The sequence below is a fragment of the Balaenoptera ricei genome, chromosome 10 (assembly GCF_028023285.1).
Source record: "Balaenoptera ricei isolate mBalRic1 chromosome 10, mBalRic1.hap2, whole genome shotgun sequence".
NCBI lineage: Eukaryota > Metazoa > Chordata > Mammalia > Artiodactyla > Balaenopteridae > Balaenoptera > Balaenoptera ricei.
In genome coordinates, this window is record NC_082648.1 from 98,365,204 (window position 1) to 98,384,437 (window position 19,234).

The 19,234-nt window shown below is 45.1% G+C and overlaps 1 protein-coding gene across 1 annotated transcript; it reads left to right on the top strand.

Annotated features, from left to right (window-relative positions):
- On the top strand, window positions 1-17,552 carry ADSL (adenylosuccinate lyase). Its single transcript, XM_059937020.1, has 13 exons — window positions 1-219; window positions 3,433-3,636; window positions 5,350-5,394; window positions 5,924-6,003; window positions 9,750-9,921; window positions 10,135-10,181; window positions 10,782-10,872; window positions 11,289-11,358; window positions 11,504-11,651; window positions 13,857-13,947; window positions 14,591-14,680; window positions 15,081-15,257; window positions 16,917-17,552. The coding sequence occupies exons 1-13, from the start codon at window positions 49-51 to the stop codon at window positions 17,001-17,003; spliced, it is 1,473 nt and encodes a 490-aa protein (XP_059793003.1). The 5' UTR covers window positions 1-48; the 3' UTR covers window positions 17,004-17,552.
- Window positions 17,553-19,234: the final 1,682 nt, after the last annotated feature.

Sequence of the window (19,234 nt, forward strand, 5' to 3'; positions counted from 1 at the left end):
TCCGTCCTCGGTGTCCCTGTCCGGCTTCGGCGGGGTAGAGTGTTCGGAATGGCGGCGGGGGGCGACGGTGGCGGGCGGGAGGCGGCCTGCGGGCACGACAGCTACCGCTCGCCGCTTGCCTCCCGTTATGCCAGCCCGGAGATGTGCTTCGTGTTTAGCGACAGGTACAAATTCCGGACCTGGCGGCAGCTCTGGCTGTGGCTGGCGGAAGCCGAGCAGGTAACGTGCTGCGGGGCTGGAGGCGGGCCCGGCCCCGCACGTGCCGGGTTGGGTGCCGAGCGCCGGCTGAGCCTCCGGGGGCAGCCTCCCCGCTAATCCAGAGGAGCTGAGGCCCCAGGAAGCCCAGGGCAGGAGACCCGGCAGCCGCCACCTGTTGCCTCACATGTTTTAATCGTCGAGGGTTCGAGGCGCACAGGGGGCGGCGAGAAGTGCAGTTACCGTTTCAGGGGGTAAGTCTTGGCGGTTCCTGCAGGAGTACATAGCCGAGCGCTTGGTCCGTGCCGTTGTGCTCGTTTCTGTACACGTCTTTCCCTCGTTAACCCGTAAAGACTTGGCAAACTAGGTGGTGGTTTTCCCACATTGTAGGGAAGAAGACCAAGCCTCGATGATACCCAGCGCGTTATTTGCTCCTTACCATTGATAGCGGAACCCGGGTGTGAACCCGTGTCCCGTGCAGAGCCTGACTGAGCGCTCAGCCACCTCGCCCTCCACAGTGCCTCAGTGTTGTCTGAGACCGGACTGTCACTACAAAATCCATGTTTCCTGGGCCATCGTTTCCGCTTCACTCTGCTGCCGTCTGCCTCTGGGGAGGGAGAATCGGGGCTGTTAGATGAGATGTATGGGTTCTCTTATAAGAGCTGCATGTAGACCTATTTAGCCCAACGATTTCAGAAATAGCTACAGACGGGCCTTTGCAGAGGAGCTAAAGGAAACTGAAGGTGATCCACAGAGCTGTAAAGTTTCAGAGGAAAATGCCACAACAAGCAAGATGGCAGCACCCAAATGACATTTAGTAAACCTGGAAACAATCTTGAGTACGTGCCTAGGACCGAGGTACACAGTCCCCAAACAGGAAACTTTCTTCCTAGATTTTACCCCCTTCCTATCACTATGCTCAAGAAAATAAAGTAGTACATAACACTAGCAGACAGAATACTCTGTAATGGCCTATATGTAAAAGAATCTAAAAAAGAGCAGATATATGTATATGTATAACTGATTCACTTTGGTGTACACCTGAAACTAGCACAACATCGTAAATCAACTATACTCCAATTAAAAAAGAAAAGTAGCAGACATTTCTACAGTGCCTGCTATGTGTGTGCCCGGCAGTTTGAAGATTAAAAATTAATAGTTTACTAATCCTCAAAACAATTCTTTTTTTTTTTTTAGAAATTTCATGTAATGTCTGAAACATTTATATTAACAATTCTTTATAATAAGTAAGTTATTCCTGTTTTACAGAGGATAGAATGGAGTTACAGAGGATAGAATGGAGGCACAGAGAGATTTCATAAACTGGGCTCAGATAACAATAATAGATAGTAGACAAGAACATGAAGTGTGTTGTGGTTTGTTATGCACTAGCATGTACTCTCTTCTGTTTTACTTGGTACTCTAGATAAGGGTGGTGGCACTCTTAAGATTTTGCCACTCAACATAGCTAGTAAAAGGTTCAAGCTGGGATTGAAATGTAAAGTCTGAATATGTGTCCTTTCCTCTGCCCAATCTATATATACATTGCCTGAAATGCAGACAATTTTGATATCTCCTGAGTTCGGATTATCTATTAGCTAGGCTGTCAAAATTAACAGCACAAATTACATAATAATTTAGTAGCTAAAAAATTTGAGCAATGAGAGATTAGGAGAAGTGCTGAAAATTAGGAGTAGGGAATGAATTTTGAGAAGACACATTGCTTGGGGATAGGAAGCATTTTGACCACGCTGCCCCCTGCTGCTTTGCTTTGGGAGGAGCCCTGAGATGTCACGTCTGATGACTAAAAATCCAAGGCAGCTTGGCCAGATGTGGCTAGTGTGACTGAGGAATTGAATTTTTACTTTTCTTTTTTTTTTTGGCTGGGCTGAGCGGCATGTGGGATCTTAGTTCCCGGACCAGGGATCGAACCTGTGCCCCCTACAGTGGGAGCTCCGACTCTTAACCACTGCACTGCCAGGGAAGTCCTGAGTTTTTACTTTTAAATTTTTACTAGTTTAAATGTAAATAGCCACATCTGAGTAGTAGCTACCACCTTGGACAAGGTAGGTCTTAAGATGTGAGCCCCTTCCCAGGGCCAGGCCTTGGGGCTTTCAAGTGAGGTTTGGATAAATTTCACCAATGTACATATTCAGTACTTGGCTCCAGGGTTCCAAGCTGCCTGTGGGCTGCCAGCTATTTTTTGTCGGCCTGATTTTTTCAGTGATGGATGAACGTAAGATGTTGATGTGTTTATTTTCTCATTTGTATCTCCCGGAATTGCTTGCTTTTTTTTTTTTTTTTTTTTAATTTATTTATTTTTATTTTTGGCTGCGTTGGGTCTTTGTTGCTGCGCGCAGGCTTTCTCTAGTTGCAGCGAGCGAGGGCTACTCTTTGTTGCGCTGCACGGGCTCTAGGCACGCAAGCTTCAGTAGTTGTGGCACTCAGGCTCAGTAGTTGTGGTGCACGGGCTTATTTGTTCCGCGGCATGTGGGATCTTTCTGGACCAGGGCTCGAACCCATGTTCCCTGCATTGGCAGGTGGATTCTTAACCGCTGCGCCACCAGGGAAGCCCCGGAATTGCTTTCAGTTGCACTGAATTTGTTGCACATAATTTGTTGGCAAAGATACTAATAACATTCCTAATTTTGGTTTCTCTGGCTAAATCCATCTAGATCAAATGTAAAGCTGTGGCCTGGATCCTACACTTTGGGCACTTAAGTGCCGAGCACTAAAGAATAAGCAATAAATACCACAAAGCTCTCCTCTCAGAGAGTATATACATTCTAGAGGGGAGAGACACGCTAATAGGTTTGTAAAAATGTCATGTGGTGATAAGTGCTCTAAATAAAACCAGGCTAAAGGGATAGATAGAGAGTGCACAGAAGAAGGGTGTTTCACATTGAAGTCGGGAAAGACCTCTCTGAGGAGATGGCGTTTGAGCCCAGAGACCAGACCTGTGAGGGAGTGAGCAGAGACGTAGGGGCAGAGGGAACAAAAATCAGGATTGCATTGTTTTATATATTGGAGTTCCCTTAGAATATAATTTACCATGATTCATTTAGAAAATTGTCTCCTCCTCCCCATGTCCTTTTAGTTTAGTTGGCCCAATTTTAGTTTAAGAATTGGAAGGTAGGGCATAAATGCTAACATGAACCAATTTTTTTTTCAGTGTCACTTCAATTCAAATAATTGTGCCACAAGAAGTTATTTTATTTTATTTTGCCTGTTCTGCAGACATTGGGTTTGCCTATCACAGATGAACAAATTCAGGAGATGAAATCAAACCTGGACAACATCGACTTCAAGATGGCAGCTGAGGAAGAGAAGCAGTTACGACATGATGTGATGGCTCACGTGCACACGTTTGCCTACTGCTGCCCCAAAGCTGCTGGCATTATTCATCTTGGTGCCACCTCCTGCTATGTTGGAGACAATACAGTAGGAGCCCATGATGTTGTTTTGTTTCCACTTAGACTCAGTGTTTATAATGCATTTATAAATTTTCTTTGATTTTGTCCATTTTAGGAAGTGACTCCATAGATCTTAGGATCTCAGTGCTCAGGAATTTTCTGCTTTTGGTATCCTTCCAATCTAAACTGTAAGCCCCTAATGACCTCCATAAAATGAGACGTACAGATACTGCCTACGCATTGGTATGCTGGACATAAGCCGAGTTCTTAGCATTTTAGTGGCCAAAGTAGTTTTCCAAAGGGATTTTCTTTCCAAAGTCCTTTTTACTCTTTGCCAAGACTTCTGAAAAAAAGAAATAATTACATTATAATTCTTAAATCCCTTAATTAGCAAAAGTGTCTCATAAACACGAGAAAGTAAAAGCAAGCATTTTCCGAAGTTTACTAGGCGCCGAGCGCTATTCTGAGCACTTTCTATGTATTACTTCATTTTTTCTTCACAACAGGCATAAGAGTTAGATTCTGTTATCTCCATTTTTAAATAGCTTTATTGAGGTATAGTTTAATATCATAAGTTTACCCATTTTAAAGGTACAGTTCAATGAGGTTTAGTAAATTTATGCAATCATTCAGCCTCACCACACTCCAGTTTTCGAGCATACCCCTCACGCCAAGAAGTTCTCTTTTGCTTGTTTTACAGTCAATCTCCACTCCTGCTTCCAGTTTCAAACAACCACTGACCTGCTTTCTGTGTCTATAGTTGTGCCTTTTCTCGATATTTCATATAAATGGATTCAGAATATGTAGTCTTTGGCTTTGGCTTTTTTTTCCCCATTGCCACAGATGAGGAAGTGTAGAAGTTGAAGAACTTGCTCTAGGTTTTGCAGCTGGAAAGGATTCATGCCTGGGTAGAGTGGCTCCAAAGCTCTGCCCTTATTGCGGGGCACCCATGGGACTAGAAGTTAGAATCCAGATACACTTGCAGTTCAGAAAGAAGCCAGCAATTTCTAAGTTGCCCCAAGTAACATTTTTTGTCTAATGTGGTACGTAATTAAAGGCATCGATGTGTAATTGGTGAATCAGATAATGGGAGAACAACAGTCCTCTAACTTGGAGTATCCTTTTAAAATTACCCAGCATGCAGTTGGGCTCAACAATTACTGTCTCATAAACATGTGTTGGAGTTGCCTGCAACACTTACATCTCCTAACCCCCCAGGAGCAGCTTTAGATTTCCTAAACCTAGATCTTGTAGTTCATGACTTTTTTTTGTTAGCAATGATTGACATGAAAAAAAGGGAGTGGAAACTAATGAAATGTGCCTTATGGATTTTTTTTTTTTTTTTTTTTTTTTTTTTACCCCTATGGATTCTTCTCAGAAACTCAAACACTAATCTTCGGGAAGGTATAAACCCTGTTGACCGGGACATCTTTGCCGTATTCACGATGGGGCTTACCCCTTATCATTTTCCCGTTACATTAGATACCACATAAATAGGGCTTTATAAGTATAAAGGCTTTGTGCTTATAGAATCCAGTAGTACTGCTGTCTAAGTTGGTGTGCTTTTAAAACAGTAATCAGAAGAAAATTTCTGTTAGCATCTTCTGGCTTGCACAGTGTGTTGCTGAAAGTGAGATAGGCAACTAGGTTAGAAACCCAGTTGTGATGGCCAAGAAGTGTTATGTCATAATGTTGTTTGGGCAAAGCTGATTAACGTAAGATCACTGCATTTCCCTTGCAGGACTTGATTATTCTTAGAAATGCATTTGACCTGCTTTTGCCAAAGGTAAGAAGTTGACAGAAGTTGCTTACCAGTCCTAAGATTCCCTGTGACAGGAGATGGGTACCACAGTGTAAAGCAGCACAATGTAAATCTAAATAAGTTATTGTTTACTCAGATGAATGATCCTAGATCTAATCTGTAGAACTAATTATCTCTTCTTGAGTTAAATCACTATATAAGTTAATGCTTTTTAAAGCATAGCCTTTTAAGTGAAGAAAGTGTAACCAGCAGCACGTGGCTGGAGTATGTGGGTCAGATTTATGATTTTGTCTTGTTTTTCTTCATGAACGTGCCAGTGGTGTTAAAACTGTGCAGAAATAATTTGTGACATTTTAGGTAGTCAACTCAGTTTTTGAATGTTGGTTGGTATGAACTCTTCAAGGCACTTTAAGACACAGAGATGAAAAAATATGGCCTCTGCCTTCCGTGAGCTGGAGGTGTAATTGTATATGAATTGTCTCCAAGTTTAGTTCCTGTTTATGCAAGTGCTCAGCCTGAATTCACTCTTTCTCGCACATGGTCTTCCTCGCAGCTTGCCAGAGTGATCTCTCGCCTTGCCGACTTTGCCAAGGAACGAGCTGATCTTCCCACCTTAGGTTTCACACATTTCCAGTAAGTGAGAGGGTTACCTCTTGGGAATTGGCCTTGTTTATGTGCATCCAGCTTCCATTTATTCCTTCAGTTCTCCCTTCTCCATGGTAACCTGGAGGTGAGAAATCTCAAAACATAAGCACTTGGGGTGCCTGTGAGTAATGAACCTTATACCTACCTTAAAAGCTATACTGCTTAGAGAGTAAATCTAGTGGTTCATTTCATTGGAAAATATGTAAACAGAAAGTATTCTTTTTTTTTTTTTTCCCCTTAATTTAATAATCTAATACTTCTGGTATCTCCTTTGCCTACAGGGAGATCTTTTAGGGGCAAGGAGGAGGTTGGAGAGCAGATCCTGTTTAAGTCACAGGGCCTGATCCCTCCTTTCCCACTCCAGGAATCCAATGCTGGTTAGTAGAGTCAGCCCAGATGGTTTTGCAGGTCAGGACAGTAGACAGCTAGTTGGGGTAACTATGAAGGACCAGAGTTTTAGATGGGTACCTTCCTGCGGCGTGAGCAGGAGGGAAGGAGGGGCTCTCCCAGTTTAGGCCACAGGAAAGGGGAGCCTCTGATTGCTCCCTTCTTGGATCTGTTTCCACTCTGCCTCTCAAGAAAGTATTCTTGATTCAGTGATTCCATTCTTGAGAATTTAACCCAAGTCATCCAAATTATGGGAAAAACTATATGTACAAAGATCTTTGTTAAAATATTATTTATGATGGTAAGCATTGGAAACAATCTAAATGTCCAAGAATAAGAGAATAATTAAATAAGGTATAGAATGTAGTATATCCACAGGTTTGAATAATACACAACTAGCAAAATGATGCCGGTAAGACTAATAAGACATGGGAATGCACTTAGGTTAATGTTGTGGGGAAAAGACAGCATATAAATTGTACAGAGATTGGAAGGAAGTACACCAAGATGTATATACTGATTACTCTGGTTTATGAGATAATAGGGTAACTAAAATTTTTTCCATACTATGTTTTTTATGTTTTGAATGTGCAAGTATTTTTATGATTACTGAATAAAACCCTGTTTTAAAGCCAATGATGTCATTTTTGAAATGCTAGTAGCAGGTTTCAAGTGATATTTGAGTAGTGGTGTGTTAGCCTCTGCCTTTTGTTTTGTTTAATTTATTTGTTTATTTTATTTTTGGCTGCGTTGGGTCTTCGTTGCTGCATGCAGGCTTTCTAGTTGCGGCGAGCGGAGGCTACTCTTCATTGTGGTGCGCAGGCTTCTCATTGCGGTGGCTTCTCTTGTTGCGGAGCACGGGCTCTAGGCGTGCAGGCTTCAGTAGTTGTGGCTCGCGGGCTCTAGAGCGCAGGCTCAGTAGTTGTGGCGCACGGACTTAGTTGCTCCGCGGCATGTGGGATCTGCCCGGACCAGGGCTCACACCCGTGTCCCCTGCATTGGCAGGCGGATTCTCAACCACTGTGCCACCAGGGAAGTCCTGCCTTATGTTTTAATGGGGTGTTGCTATGGCAACAAGGGTGTCATCCCCTGTAACTTAGGAAAGCCTATTGAGTTTAATCTTCCTTAAAATTAGAGCCTTCGTTATTAGTAGCAGAAACCAGAAGGATCTGTTCCTGTGAAGGAGTCAGCGCTCAGTGTGAGCGGCCGGGCCGTGGCAAACGTTGCGTTCTGTGCTGGCTCCATAGACGCCCGGCGTCCCCTGAGCCGCAGCTCCTCTCCTCCCGCATCTGATGCGGGCGCTCGGGGTGCCTGAGCCGCAGCTCCTCTCCTCCCGCATCTGATGCGGGCGCTCGGGGTGCCTGAGCCGCAGCTCCTCTCCTCCCGCATCTGATGCGGGGCGCTCGGGGGTGCCTGAGCCGCAGCTCCTCTCCTCCCGCGTCTGATGCGGGGCGCTCGGGGTGCAGGCGTTCCAGGATTCCTCTGGGGGTGGTTCGATGAGGGGTACCCGCTGCCACGGTTAGCAGCCGTTAGAAACCCAGAAAAGGGTACTGGTGCGTAGATATGACCTCAGAATGGGTGAGTCCCTGCAATTAAAAAGAAACAGCTTTATTGAGCTATAACTGACTTACCATAAAATTCACCATTTGAAGTATACAGTTCAGTGGTTTTTTGTATATTTACAGAGTTCATGCAGTCCTTACCAGTATATAATTTCAGAATATTTCCATCACCCCCCCCCAAAAGACCTGTACCCATTAGCATTCCCTCCCATTCCCCCATTCCCCCATTCCCTAGCTCCTGGCAACCACAAATCTGTTTTCTGTCTATGGATTTGCCTCTTTTAGACAGTTTGTTTAAGTTGAATCATATAATGTTCATCTTCTTGTGACTGGCTTCTTTTCACTTACCATAGTGTTTTCAGTGTTCATCCATGTAGCATGTGTCAGTACTTAATTTATTTTTACATTATCTGTTCACCAGTTGCTGGACATTTGACTTGTTTCCACTCTGTTGCTATTATGTATCATGCTCCTATGAATAGGTCCATGCAAATGTATTTTTTTCTTTGCTTGTACCAATAATCTAGTAGCAGAAGTTAACAAGGAAAACTACCATAAGATTGATTTGGGAATATGTGTCCTAACTTTTGATGTGTATGCTGTAGACATTCCTAGTGGGGTGCCTTGATGTCGCCAGCTGTCAATATCATTAGCCTAATAGAAGAGAAATTCCATATGCAGTAGGCTAGGTCATCTAGTAGAACTCTGACTTTATTGCAGTTTACTCATAATTATGTTTTATGTTATAAACAGACCTGCAATAGATTGATTTAGACCTCAGACTGAAGACAAAGCCATTAGCTATTATGTTAGAGTCCTCTGGTTGTGTGTGTTTTGGGGTTATTCTCCAGTTTGGCTGGCTCTTCATTGGATCTTTTTTTAATTTATTTATTTATTTTATTTTATTTATTTTTGGCTGTGTTGGGTCTTTGTTGCTGCATGCGGGCTTTCTCTAGTTGCAGCAAGCAGGGGCTACTCTTCATTGCGATGCGTGGGCTTCTCCTTGTGGTGGCTTCTCTCTCTGTGGAGCACGGGCTGTAGGCCTGCAGGCTTCAGTAGTTGCAGTGTGTGGGCTCAGTAGTTGTGGCTCATGAGCTCTAGAGCCCAGGCTCGGTAGTTGTGGCACACAGGCTTTGTTGCTCTGTGCCATGTGGGATCCTCCCGGACCAGGGCTCGAACCCATGTCCCCTGCATTGGCAGGTGGAGTCTTAACCACTGCGCCACCAGGGAAGCCCCTCTTCGTCAGATCTGGACTCTTTACAGAGCCCTTTCTTTACTGTCAGTCTAGAGTCACAATCTCCAGTATCGTCATCCGTGTTTTATTTTTTGATAGCATTTAAAAAATGAACAATTATCTTGTTTGTTTACTTGTTTACATGACAATATGAGCTCCACTTGTCTGTTTTGTTCTTTGTTGTATTTCCAATACCAAGAACACATTAGATGCTTGGCAAATGTTTGTTACGTGTATATTTCTTGCCAAGGCCTGGGGACAAACAAAACAGACATTGTCTCTGCCCTTATAGTGCCTCTTGATGGTGAAGAAAGAACTGTGCTAGTAGCCCTTTAGTTTTATAACCTTTGAATATTTATAAATGACATTGAATTTGCTTAACTTATTTGCTTAAACTTTTTAGCTCTTGTTTTGTCTTCACTGGTTTCTCTCTTACTTTAATTCTTAACCCTTCCCAGAGGTAGCAGTGATTATTAGAAGAAGCAATGAAGGTTTTATGAAATAAGTCACTGGTTTGAGACCTCTCTGTGTTCTCTTTGGGTTGTTTTCAGGCCTGCTCAGCTGACCACAGTTGGGAAACGTTGCTGTCTTTGGATTCAAGATCTTTGCATGGATCTCCAGAACTTGAAGCGTGTCCAAGATGACCTACGCTTCCGAGGAGTGAAGGGCACCACTGGCACCCAGGCCAGCTTCCTGCAGCTCTTCGAGGGAGATGACCAAAAGGTATTCTGAAAGTGACCTGGGTGATACAAACTCAACTGAAGGAGCACCAGAGACAAAGCTGACCTCCAGGGTGGTAGAAGCGATTGAACCTGGAATGGGTGGAGTCTGGACTGGAAGCGGGTAGTGAAGGCCAAAACCTGGGCAGGTGACTTGTCAAGATGTTCTCATGCTAGACACACCTGAATTTCTATAGGGATGTCTTTTCTTTCCAAGGTAGAGCAGCTTGACAAGATGGTGACAGAAAAGGCAGGATTTAAGAGGTAGGTAAGTGGGAAAAGTGTTGGCCTCCTTGTTAAGTAATGAAAGATAGTATTCCTCTAGATTTGACCTTAAATTTTGTTTTGTTTTGTTTTTTTTTCTTTCTCTGTCCTTCCACCCATTTCCTTCCATCTCTAGCCTGGGTTTTTATTCTTACAGTCTGGATTCTATTATATTTCTTATAATTTATAAGAAAAAAGGAAGCTATTTAGTTCTGAGTTCAGTAGAATAGCCTTACCCATGTTGTTGCTGTTTTGCTTTTTACTGAGGACCTCCGATGGCTTGGTCTCAGTCTGGCTATGTGCATCGAGGGCTACAGGCTCCCCCATGGCTCCTTGTTTCAGGCACTTCATTGGACTGCAGCAGGACAGAGGCTCGCTGGACCGTGTTTCCTCCTCGGGTCAGGGCGGCTGTCTGGGTATCAGTAACAAGGGTGGAAGAGCAGTGTGTTCCTGGAGCCACGTATCAGCGAGGTCCTGGGCTCAGTGTGATTTAGTGCTCCAGTGGCGCCAAGCTTTCGCTCAGTCTGTTTTTGCTCATTTGTTTGACACAGTCACATTTTGGAATATTTTCACGTGAGGCTCTTTTCTGTTCATTACTAGGGCTTTCATCATCACAGGGCAGACCTATACACGAAAAATAGATATTGAGGTGCTGTCCGCGCTGGCCGGCTTGGGGGCATCGGTGCACAAGGTGAGTGGTGGTAGCAATGGGAGTGTTGGACGCCACAGACAGACCCGCCCAGCCTCACTTCGACTTCATTGTGGCTTTTGAGAGATGTCAGATATCACTCATAGCAATTTGGGGCCTGTCAGTGAAGCCTCTTAAGTTAAGGTGTGTTAAAAGGAAGGACTAGTTTCCGTGTTCTCATTAAGTTCATCTTGCCGTTGTCTGTCCGTGATAATCCTACGCAGTGTTTCACCAGAACATGCCCGTGCTCCCCGAATGCCAGCTCTTCAGGAGCTGGGAGGAGTCTCCCTCGGGGAGGACATGCTGCCCTTCAGCTCGGCGGGCTCCCGAAGAGCTCCCCTCCTCCATCCGCCCAGTCCCTGCCCCAGACCCCGCATGCTAAGAGTGTGGGTGATGCCTGTGGCCCTGCTGTTCCCCAGATTTGTACTGACGTACGACTCCTGGCAAGCCTCAAGGAGCTGGAGGAACCCTTTGAAAAACAGCAGATTGGTGAGTGTTGCGTGGAGGCCCGGGAGCACCGCGAGATGCCAGGAGGTTCGCGGGCGCGTGTGAACAGTTCTGCCAGGAGCGTGCTCGGCCGCCCACTGTCCCCTGAGGTCTTCCTGCCTTTGCTTCTTCTCCTTTACACGGACAGGCTCAAGTGCAATGCCGTACAAGCGGAACCCTATGCGCTCAGAGCGGTGCTGCAGCCTGGCCCGTCACCTAATGACCCTTGTCATGGACCCGCTGCAGACAGCATCTGTGCAGTGGTTTGAACGCACACTGGATGATAGTGCCAATCGGTCAGTGAAACGGGGGTGTCGCGTACAGCAAGTTGTGGGAGGACCAAGAGGGGCCTGGAAGCAGCAGGACTTTATGAGCATCTCTGTATTCCCTCCTTGTCCCTGAGGAGCCTGGAGTCTAATAGGGAGGCAAGAACATAGAAGGAACAGTGTGATACGTGTTAGAATCAAAATATATACAGAGTAATCCTTGTGGGGGCAAAGCGGAGGGAGGGGTGGTGGAGGAGTTGAGGGAAGCTTCACAGAGGTGATGCTTTAGACTTAAGAAATCTAGGCATTTTTTAACATTTGAGACAAGATTGGGAGCACGTATAAAGGCACAGAGCAGGAGAAAAAACAGTTGGGGGAGTTACTAATAGTCGGGTAGCCCTGGAGAATGAAGTCTGTGGCAAGAGATGAGGTCGGACATGCTCTTGGTTAGTAGCCAGTTTATGAAGGGCCCTCTAGGCCCTGAAAAGGAGTTTAGATGTTGCTCTTTCTTTTTTTTTTTTAAGTCTTTATTGAACTTGTTACAATATTGCTTCTGTTTTTCTTTTATGTTTTTTGTGGGTTTATTTTTGGCCGTGAGGCATGTGGGATCCCAGCCCCCCGACCGGGGATGGAGCCTGCACCCCCGCATTGAAGGTGAAGTCCTAACCGCTGGGCCTCTAGGGGACTCCCAAAGATACTGTTCTGAAGGCAGGGGGACGTCATGTGTGGTGTCTTGACACAGCAACATCTTAATTAGTTATGAGATGGGTCAGGAGTAATTTGTAGTTACTAATAAGGTACCAGCATGCACGTGATTTTCTGCTTTGTGTATATACTTATTAATATTCAAAAGCAGATTCATTACTCTAGTATTGCTTGTATTCTGCTGGAATTTCTTGAGAGGAAATGATCAGAGTTAAAGCTAGGTCTCTGGGGTGTGTGCATAATCCAGGGTTTATGGGAATAAAACATGTGAACTCATTCGGAAGTCAGCCATTGACTGTTTTTTAGCAGGCTGTGACCTAATCGGATGTGCACACTAAAATACCCTGCACCAATTTGGAGAATCAGTTGTAAGGGGACAGGGAGCTGATCAGAACAAGTTAGGAGGCTACTTTAAAAATCCAAGTCCAGGGGCTTCCCTGGTGGCGCAGTGGTTAAGAATCCGCCTGCCAATGCAGGGGACACGGGTTTGAGCCCTGGTCCAGGAAAATCCCACATGCCGTGGAGCAACTAAGCCCGTGAGCCACAACTATGGAGGCTGTGCTCTAGAGCCCACGAGCCACAACTGCTGAAACCCGCACACCTAGAGCCTGTGCTCCACAACAAGAGAAACCAATGCAATGAGAAGCCCGCACACCACAACAAAGAGTAGCCCCTGCTCGCTGCAACTAGAGAAAGCCCGCGCACAGCAACAAAGACCCAACTCAGCCATCCATCCATCCATCCATCCATAAATAAATAAATACATAAATAAATAAATAAATAAAAATATAAATAAATATATATATATATATATATATATTTTTTTTTTTTTTAAAAACCAATCCAGGTTCTTCCCTGGTGGTCCAGTGGTTAAAACTTCACCTTCCAATGCAAGGTGTGCGGGTTTGATCCCTGGTCTGGCAGCTAAGATCCCACATGCCTCACGGCCAAAACACCAAAACAAAACAGAAGCAATATTGTAACGAAGACTCTAAAGTCTTCAATAAAGACTTTAAAAACGGTCCACATGAAATAAAAATCTTTAAAAAAAAAAAAGAAAAAATCCGAGTACACACTGGCACAGTGGCCATGTAACTGGAGAGGATGTGGATATAAAATCGATGTCAGGTGGGCTGGCCTTGGCGGTTGACTGGAGTGAGTGTTAAGATGGTGATGGGGTGCTGGTGCCATTTCCTGAGTCAGGAGCTACAGGGAGAGGAGGAGCGGGGTGAGGTGGGGAGCAGGAGGCAGTGGAAAAGCGGCTGAATTCAGTTCTGGGTTTGGGGAACCTACACATCAGCCAGGTGGAGCTCTCCAAATGGGTATATGGTCTGGCGCTTGGGCAAGTGGTCTTAGTCAAGAGGTGATAGATTTGAGGGTCATTAGGATATTGGGGTAGTTGAAGGAAATTGTCCAAGTAGCACATCTGGCATGAGAAGTCAGTAGGGCAGCTTCTTGGGACACACCCTCCATTTCATGGAAATCGTTATTTGCTTGAAGCGATAACTGAATTGACTGTTTGTCTTCTAGACGAATGTGTTTGGCCGAGGCATTTCTCACTGCAGATACGATACTGAATACGCTGCAGAACATTTCTGAAGGCTTGGTGGTGTACCCCAGAGTAAGCGGCCTCCGTTAAAAAGCACAGTATGAGGGCGGGGTGGGAATGGGGCGGGGCGGGTGGCCTACTGCTCTGGAGTGAGCGTGTTGGAGGAGCTGGATTCTGGTCCAGTTGGAGCTCTTCCCAAGCAGAGCTCACTCTTCATGTTGTGACATAAGCTCTAGGGAACTAGGTCTGGGGGATTCATAGACATGTTTATAGAAGAGGGAAAAAGAAGTGCTTCGAATTGGCTTAAAATTGTCCACTGGCCTGAGTCGTCAGCTCTGCTGTGACTGGCAGAGTAGACTTCTCCGTTGGTCTGTTTGTGAGTACCTGAGGCAGGTGGGTTTGTTGCCATGCTGTGCTTGGCTCCTGAAGTCAGGCACTGAAATTGAGCAGACTTGAGGTTTTAGGAATCATTCTGATGAAGCAACTTTTAAAAGTTTACTCAAGTCAGTATTCCTTTTTTAAATCAAAATAATACTCTGGATTATGAGAAAACTTAAAAATACAGTGTAGCATAAGACAATCCATTCTACCCTCTTTCTTCATAGATAATGGTAGTTCGTGTCCCTGCTGTGTATCTTTTTGGTCATAGTTGATGTCCTACTGTGCGTATGACTTTGTAACCTGAGGCATCCTTCTTGGTGCTTCATTCGTACAGGTAATTGAGCGGCGCATTCGGCAAGAGCTGCCTTTCATGGCCACAGAGAACATCATTATGGCCATGGTGAAAGCTGGGGGTAACCGCCAGGTTTGTAACCCCTCATGCTCCTGGGTAAACAAAGTACACCTTTAGTCCTGCTTTCTCCTCCCCAAAGAAGGATACACGAAGATGTCTCTGTTATTACCTTCGGTCATGGTATTGGTACAGAACAGTGACCATATGCTGCCGTAGAACAGGCCTATCTTTGGAGGGTGATGGTGGTGACCTCAGTTTATTAAAAAGTGAATTGCTTAATCACTTGTAGAAAAGGTCCACTTTCAGTGAAGAAATTAGGTCTGAATTTCCATAGGAAATGCTGGGAAGTGGGCAGGATGTAAGGGCAGATGGTTCATGAAGCTTTGGAGGAGGCCTTTGCTCCAGCTGCCATACAGCATGGGCCCTCAAATGCCTGTTACTAGTAAGCCAACCATACTCCTTGTCTTCCCAGGATTGCCATGAGAAAATCAGAGTCCTCTCCCATCAGGCAGCTGCTGTGGTCAAGCAGGAAGGGGGTGAAAATGACCTCATAGAGCGTATCCAGGCTGATGCCTACTTCAGTCCCATTCACTCCCAGTTGGACCATTTACTGGATCCTTCTTCTTTCACCGGTCGTGCATCCCAGCAGGTAAACATCAGAACACTTCTGTGGTGCTGCAGTCTTCCCCAAGTGCCCTCTTTTTACACTGCTGGGCTGCAGAGCCTGGAATATTATCTATTAATATAATGTTTCTGCTTCATGGGAGGTATGCTGAGAATGGGGCTAGTTAGAAAGAATTCAGAGTAGGTTGCTGGCTAAAATTTAAAGATTTGGTTGTTTTGAGCTGCCTTAAGTGTTTCTCCCAGTGGATTTCTCTGAATTCTCTTTTGGTCTGGAGCCGTGGTGTAATGGACAAAGATTGGGTTTTACTGTCAGGTAGATTTGGGTTCAGTCTTGACTTTCTACTTTTACTGGCCGATAGGATAGAGATACGTATCTTGGAGCGTGGACTGAAAGGCCTAGCTTGGTGCATAGTAAGTATTCAGTAAATGTTTGTCACTTTTCCTCTTGGCCTTTTGGAGACTACGGGTTAATTCAAAAACATTATCGAGGGCTTCCCTGGTGGCGCAGCGGTTGAGAATCTGCCTGCCAATGCAGGGGACACGGGTTCGAGCCTTGGTGTGGGAAGATCCCACATGCCGCGGAGCAACTAGGCCCGTGAGCCACAATTACTGAGACTGCGCGTCTGGAGCGTGTGCTCCGCAACAAGAGAGGCCACGATAATGAGAGGCCCGCGCACCGCGATGAAGAGTGGCCCCCACTTGCCGCAACTAGAGAAAGCCCTCGCACAGAAACGAAGACCCAACACAGCCATAAATAAATAAATAAACCCAAAGTTAAAAAAACAAAACAAAAAACATTATCGAGTACAGGCTAGGTGCTCAGATTGTGTTTGGGTGCTGTGTTTAATTCTGGTGCTTTAAAGATGAATTAGATAATCCTTATCTTCAGGGAGCTCAAAACTTAATGGTGAAGGCTTAGAATACCAAGCTGTACATGCAAGAATTGAGGGAAGCACATCTTTTTGGGGATCACAAAGGAGACAACCCTAGATCAGAAGAAGTTAGGAAAGACTTCTTGGAAGACATGACATCTGAGCTGAATCTTAAGGACAGGCAGGAGTTACCTGTAGGGAACACCAGGGTGAGAGGAGATGGCAGATGCATGGACGTCCAGCATAAGAGAGAGTTGCCAGATTATCAGGTGCCCTGGAAGCAGTTAGGATTTAAAGTAGAAGACAGACGGGAGCTTATCATTTATATTCAAGTCACTCTGGTGTATTGGATTTGAAGGACTTAAACTGGAGGTCGGGAGGCCAATAAGGTGACTGCTGCAGTGGGTAAGCAGTCGGTGACGAGGGCTTTGAGCCAAGGCCAGGGTACGTGCACACGGGGCACAGATTCGAGGGCTGTTTAAGATGTTAGTTAGTCACTTGGAAGCTGGTCGAATGGGGAGGAGGGAAGAAGCAGTGATGATTTTAGCTTGGGTAATGGGTGGAGAATGGTGAGACCAACTGAAAGGACACAGCCAGGCTGGTTTGTGGGGAGGGGCGGCCTGGTGGGCCTGATGGGGTGAGCTGCCTGTGTCTAGGGAGAGATTTCTGGCAGGGAGTTGAGAAAAATAGAAGCTCAGTGGTGGCATAAAGGTTTATCAAATAAGGTCTCAGTGTTATGAATTGACATTGAAAAAAGGATTCTCAAAACTTAACGTGTTCTTTTATCTTGTATTTGCTTTCTTCTTTGGCAGGTACGGAGATTCTTAGAAGAGGAGGTACATCCCCTGTTAAGACCATATGAAAGTGTGATGAAGGTGAAGGCAGAATTACGTCTGTAGAGTTAGAAGAGAATTAAACAAAAAACCATTGTTGGCTGTGTTAACTTTTTTTGCCGAGTCATAAAAACTGTTACTTCTAGTGCCTTATTTTATCTCAAGAATTGTTACCGTAGGGACTTCCCTGGTGGTCCAGTGGTAAAGAATCCACCTTACACTGCAGGGGACGTGGGTTCAATCCCTGGTCAGGGAACTAAGATCCCACATGCTGCGGGGGCATCTAAGCCCTCGAGCTCGCGCGCCTCAACTAGAGCCCAAGTGCCACAAACTACAGAGCCCATGCACCCTGGAGCCTGTGTGTCACAACTAGAGAAGAGAAAACCCGCACGCCACAACTAGAGGGAAGCCCATGAGCCACAACGAAAGATACTATATGCCTCGATGAGGATCCCGTGTGCTGCAGCTTAGACCCGACACAGCCAAAAATAAATGAAATAAATAAAAAAACTTTAAAAAAAAAAAAGAAGAGTTGTTACCGTAAATTAATACAGCACTTTTCTTTCCATGGTGCTTTCACATTTCTCAAGTTTGCAACGCAGAAATAAATTGCACTGTGGTTGGACTCTGTTTTTCATGGCAACACGAATTTTCGTAATAAATGTAGCTTATGGTCTTCACTCTGCTCTTTCAAGGCATATTTTCCAGCTAGTCTAGTCCTTTTTACACGTTCCCTTGATTGCGATTGCAAGATGGGGAACAAATTCCTGGCCCTCTCTTCTGGAAGTGAATTTGATCTAGGCCTAGCAAAATAATCTGGATTCAGTGATTCGTTATAGCTGGATACCTGCATTTCAGTTGTATCTGATGAGAATAAGTAATGAAATTTAGAGGTATGGTAAATTCTCAGAGAAAACTGATGTGATCATCAGGCTTAGCTGAAGTTGTGCCCAACTTCACTTGATCTTTGGATAAGGCTTGTATATCAAGGAAATGCTAACTGGGTATACTGATCTCATCAAGGCATTTGATCATCTCTGGTCCTGATAGCTGAGTGAACCAGCTGCAGCCAAAGGTGAGCGAGAGTGACCATCCACCCGGAAGGAGAGCACTCGTGTCATGACATAGGCTTCTATCCCTAGCCCTGCCTCATTCTGCATATTTCTTCAGCATAGATGAAAAGGAAGAAAGCTTATCTCTCAGATTTGCAGATGACACAGAACTAGGACAATTAACCAATACGTTTATTTGGTAAGATAACTTAAGATTTCACCTAACCAAAATAGATTGAAACGATGTGGCCAAAATGAAGACAAAATTAAGGTAGATGTAAATAAGTTAACCTTAAACTCAGTATGAACCAGGAGTGGTTGCCAGTGAGCTAAGACAGTTTTAGGTTGTGTTAATGGTAGTGTTGTGTCCGGAAAAGGCACCCTGTTCCAGACCTGTGGCCTTATGTTCTATTTTGGACACCCAGTCTGAGGAACAGAGATAAACTGGAGAGCCAGCCTCCAAGGAAGCCCTTGCCACATGAGGAGTAGTGAAGGAGTGTTAGGGCTCCTGTCTTGTAAGAGAAAACTTGCCATTGCTTCAAATACTGTTGTGAGGAGGAAGAGTGACACAGCTGATACCGTCCATACCCATGGTTGAGAGTGAAGCAGGGACATCAGAACTGCTCTGAGCTAGTGCCTCTCTCCCCGCACCTCCACCCTCGGGTCACCTAGTTGTCAGGAGTGGGAGTGTCATGAGGGAGAAGAGGCTGAATCGGCCCCAGTTGTATCAAGTCAAAGGCAGCCCGACTGAAGAACTCAACCTGTAGTGAAGAATAGGAGGTGATCCTTAAAGCCAAATTCTAAGTACAGTTCAGGGTGGCAAGCAGGCATGGACCGCCCGGAGCCACGTGATATTTCAATTCTTCCAGGAACAGTTTGATTACTGTTAGTCCTCTCTTGTGAGCATCTGGAAGGGATGTTTGAAACTACTAGGTCTCGCACAAGGAATTAATCATTGGGCGCTGTTCAGACACGCTGTCTACTTCCTTCTCTAGTACAGGCCTCTGGAGAGGAAGCAGCTACTATCAGTGCATCGTAATCTGAGAGCTTCTATAACATACCAGACACACTGGGGATATCAGATACTGTGGATTTTAGTTAGTAAATTTCCTCATAGAAAATAAATAGATGACAGTCTTGTTCTGACAATTCTGATCTCTAGTGATTGGTGGTTTGGCTGGTTTTTCTTCCTAGACTATTTGAGGGGTGGGTTTGTGTGTCTTCTTTCCTCTTCCATTCTCTTGG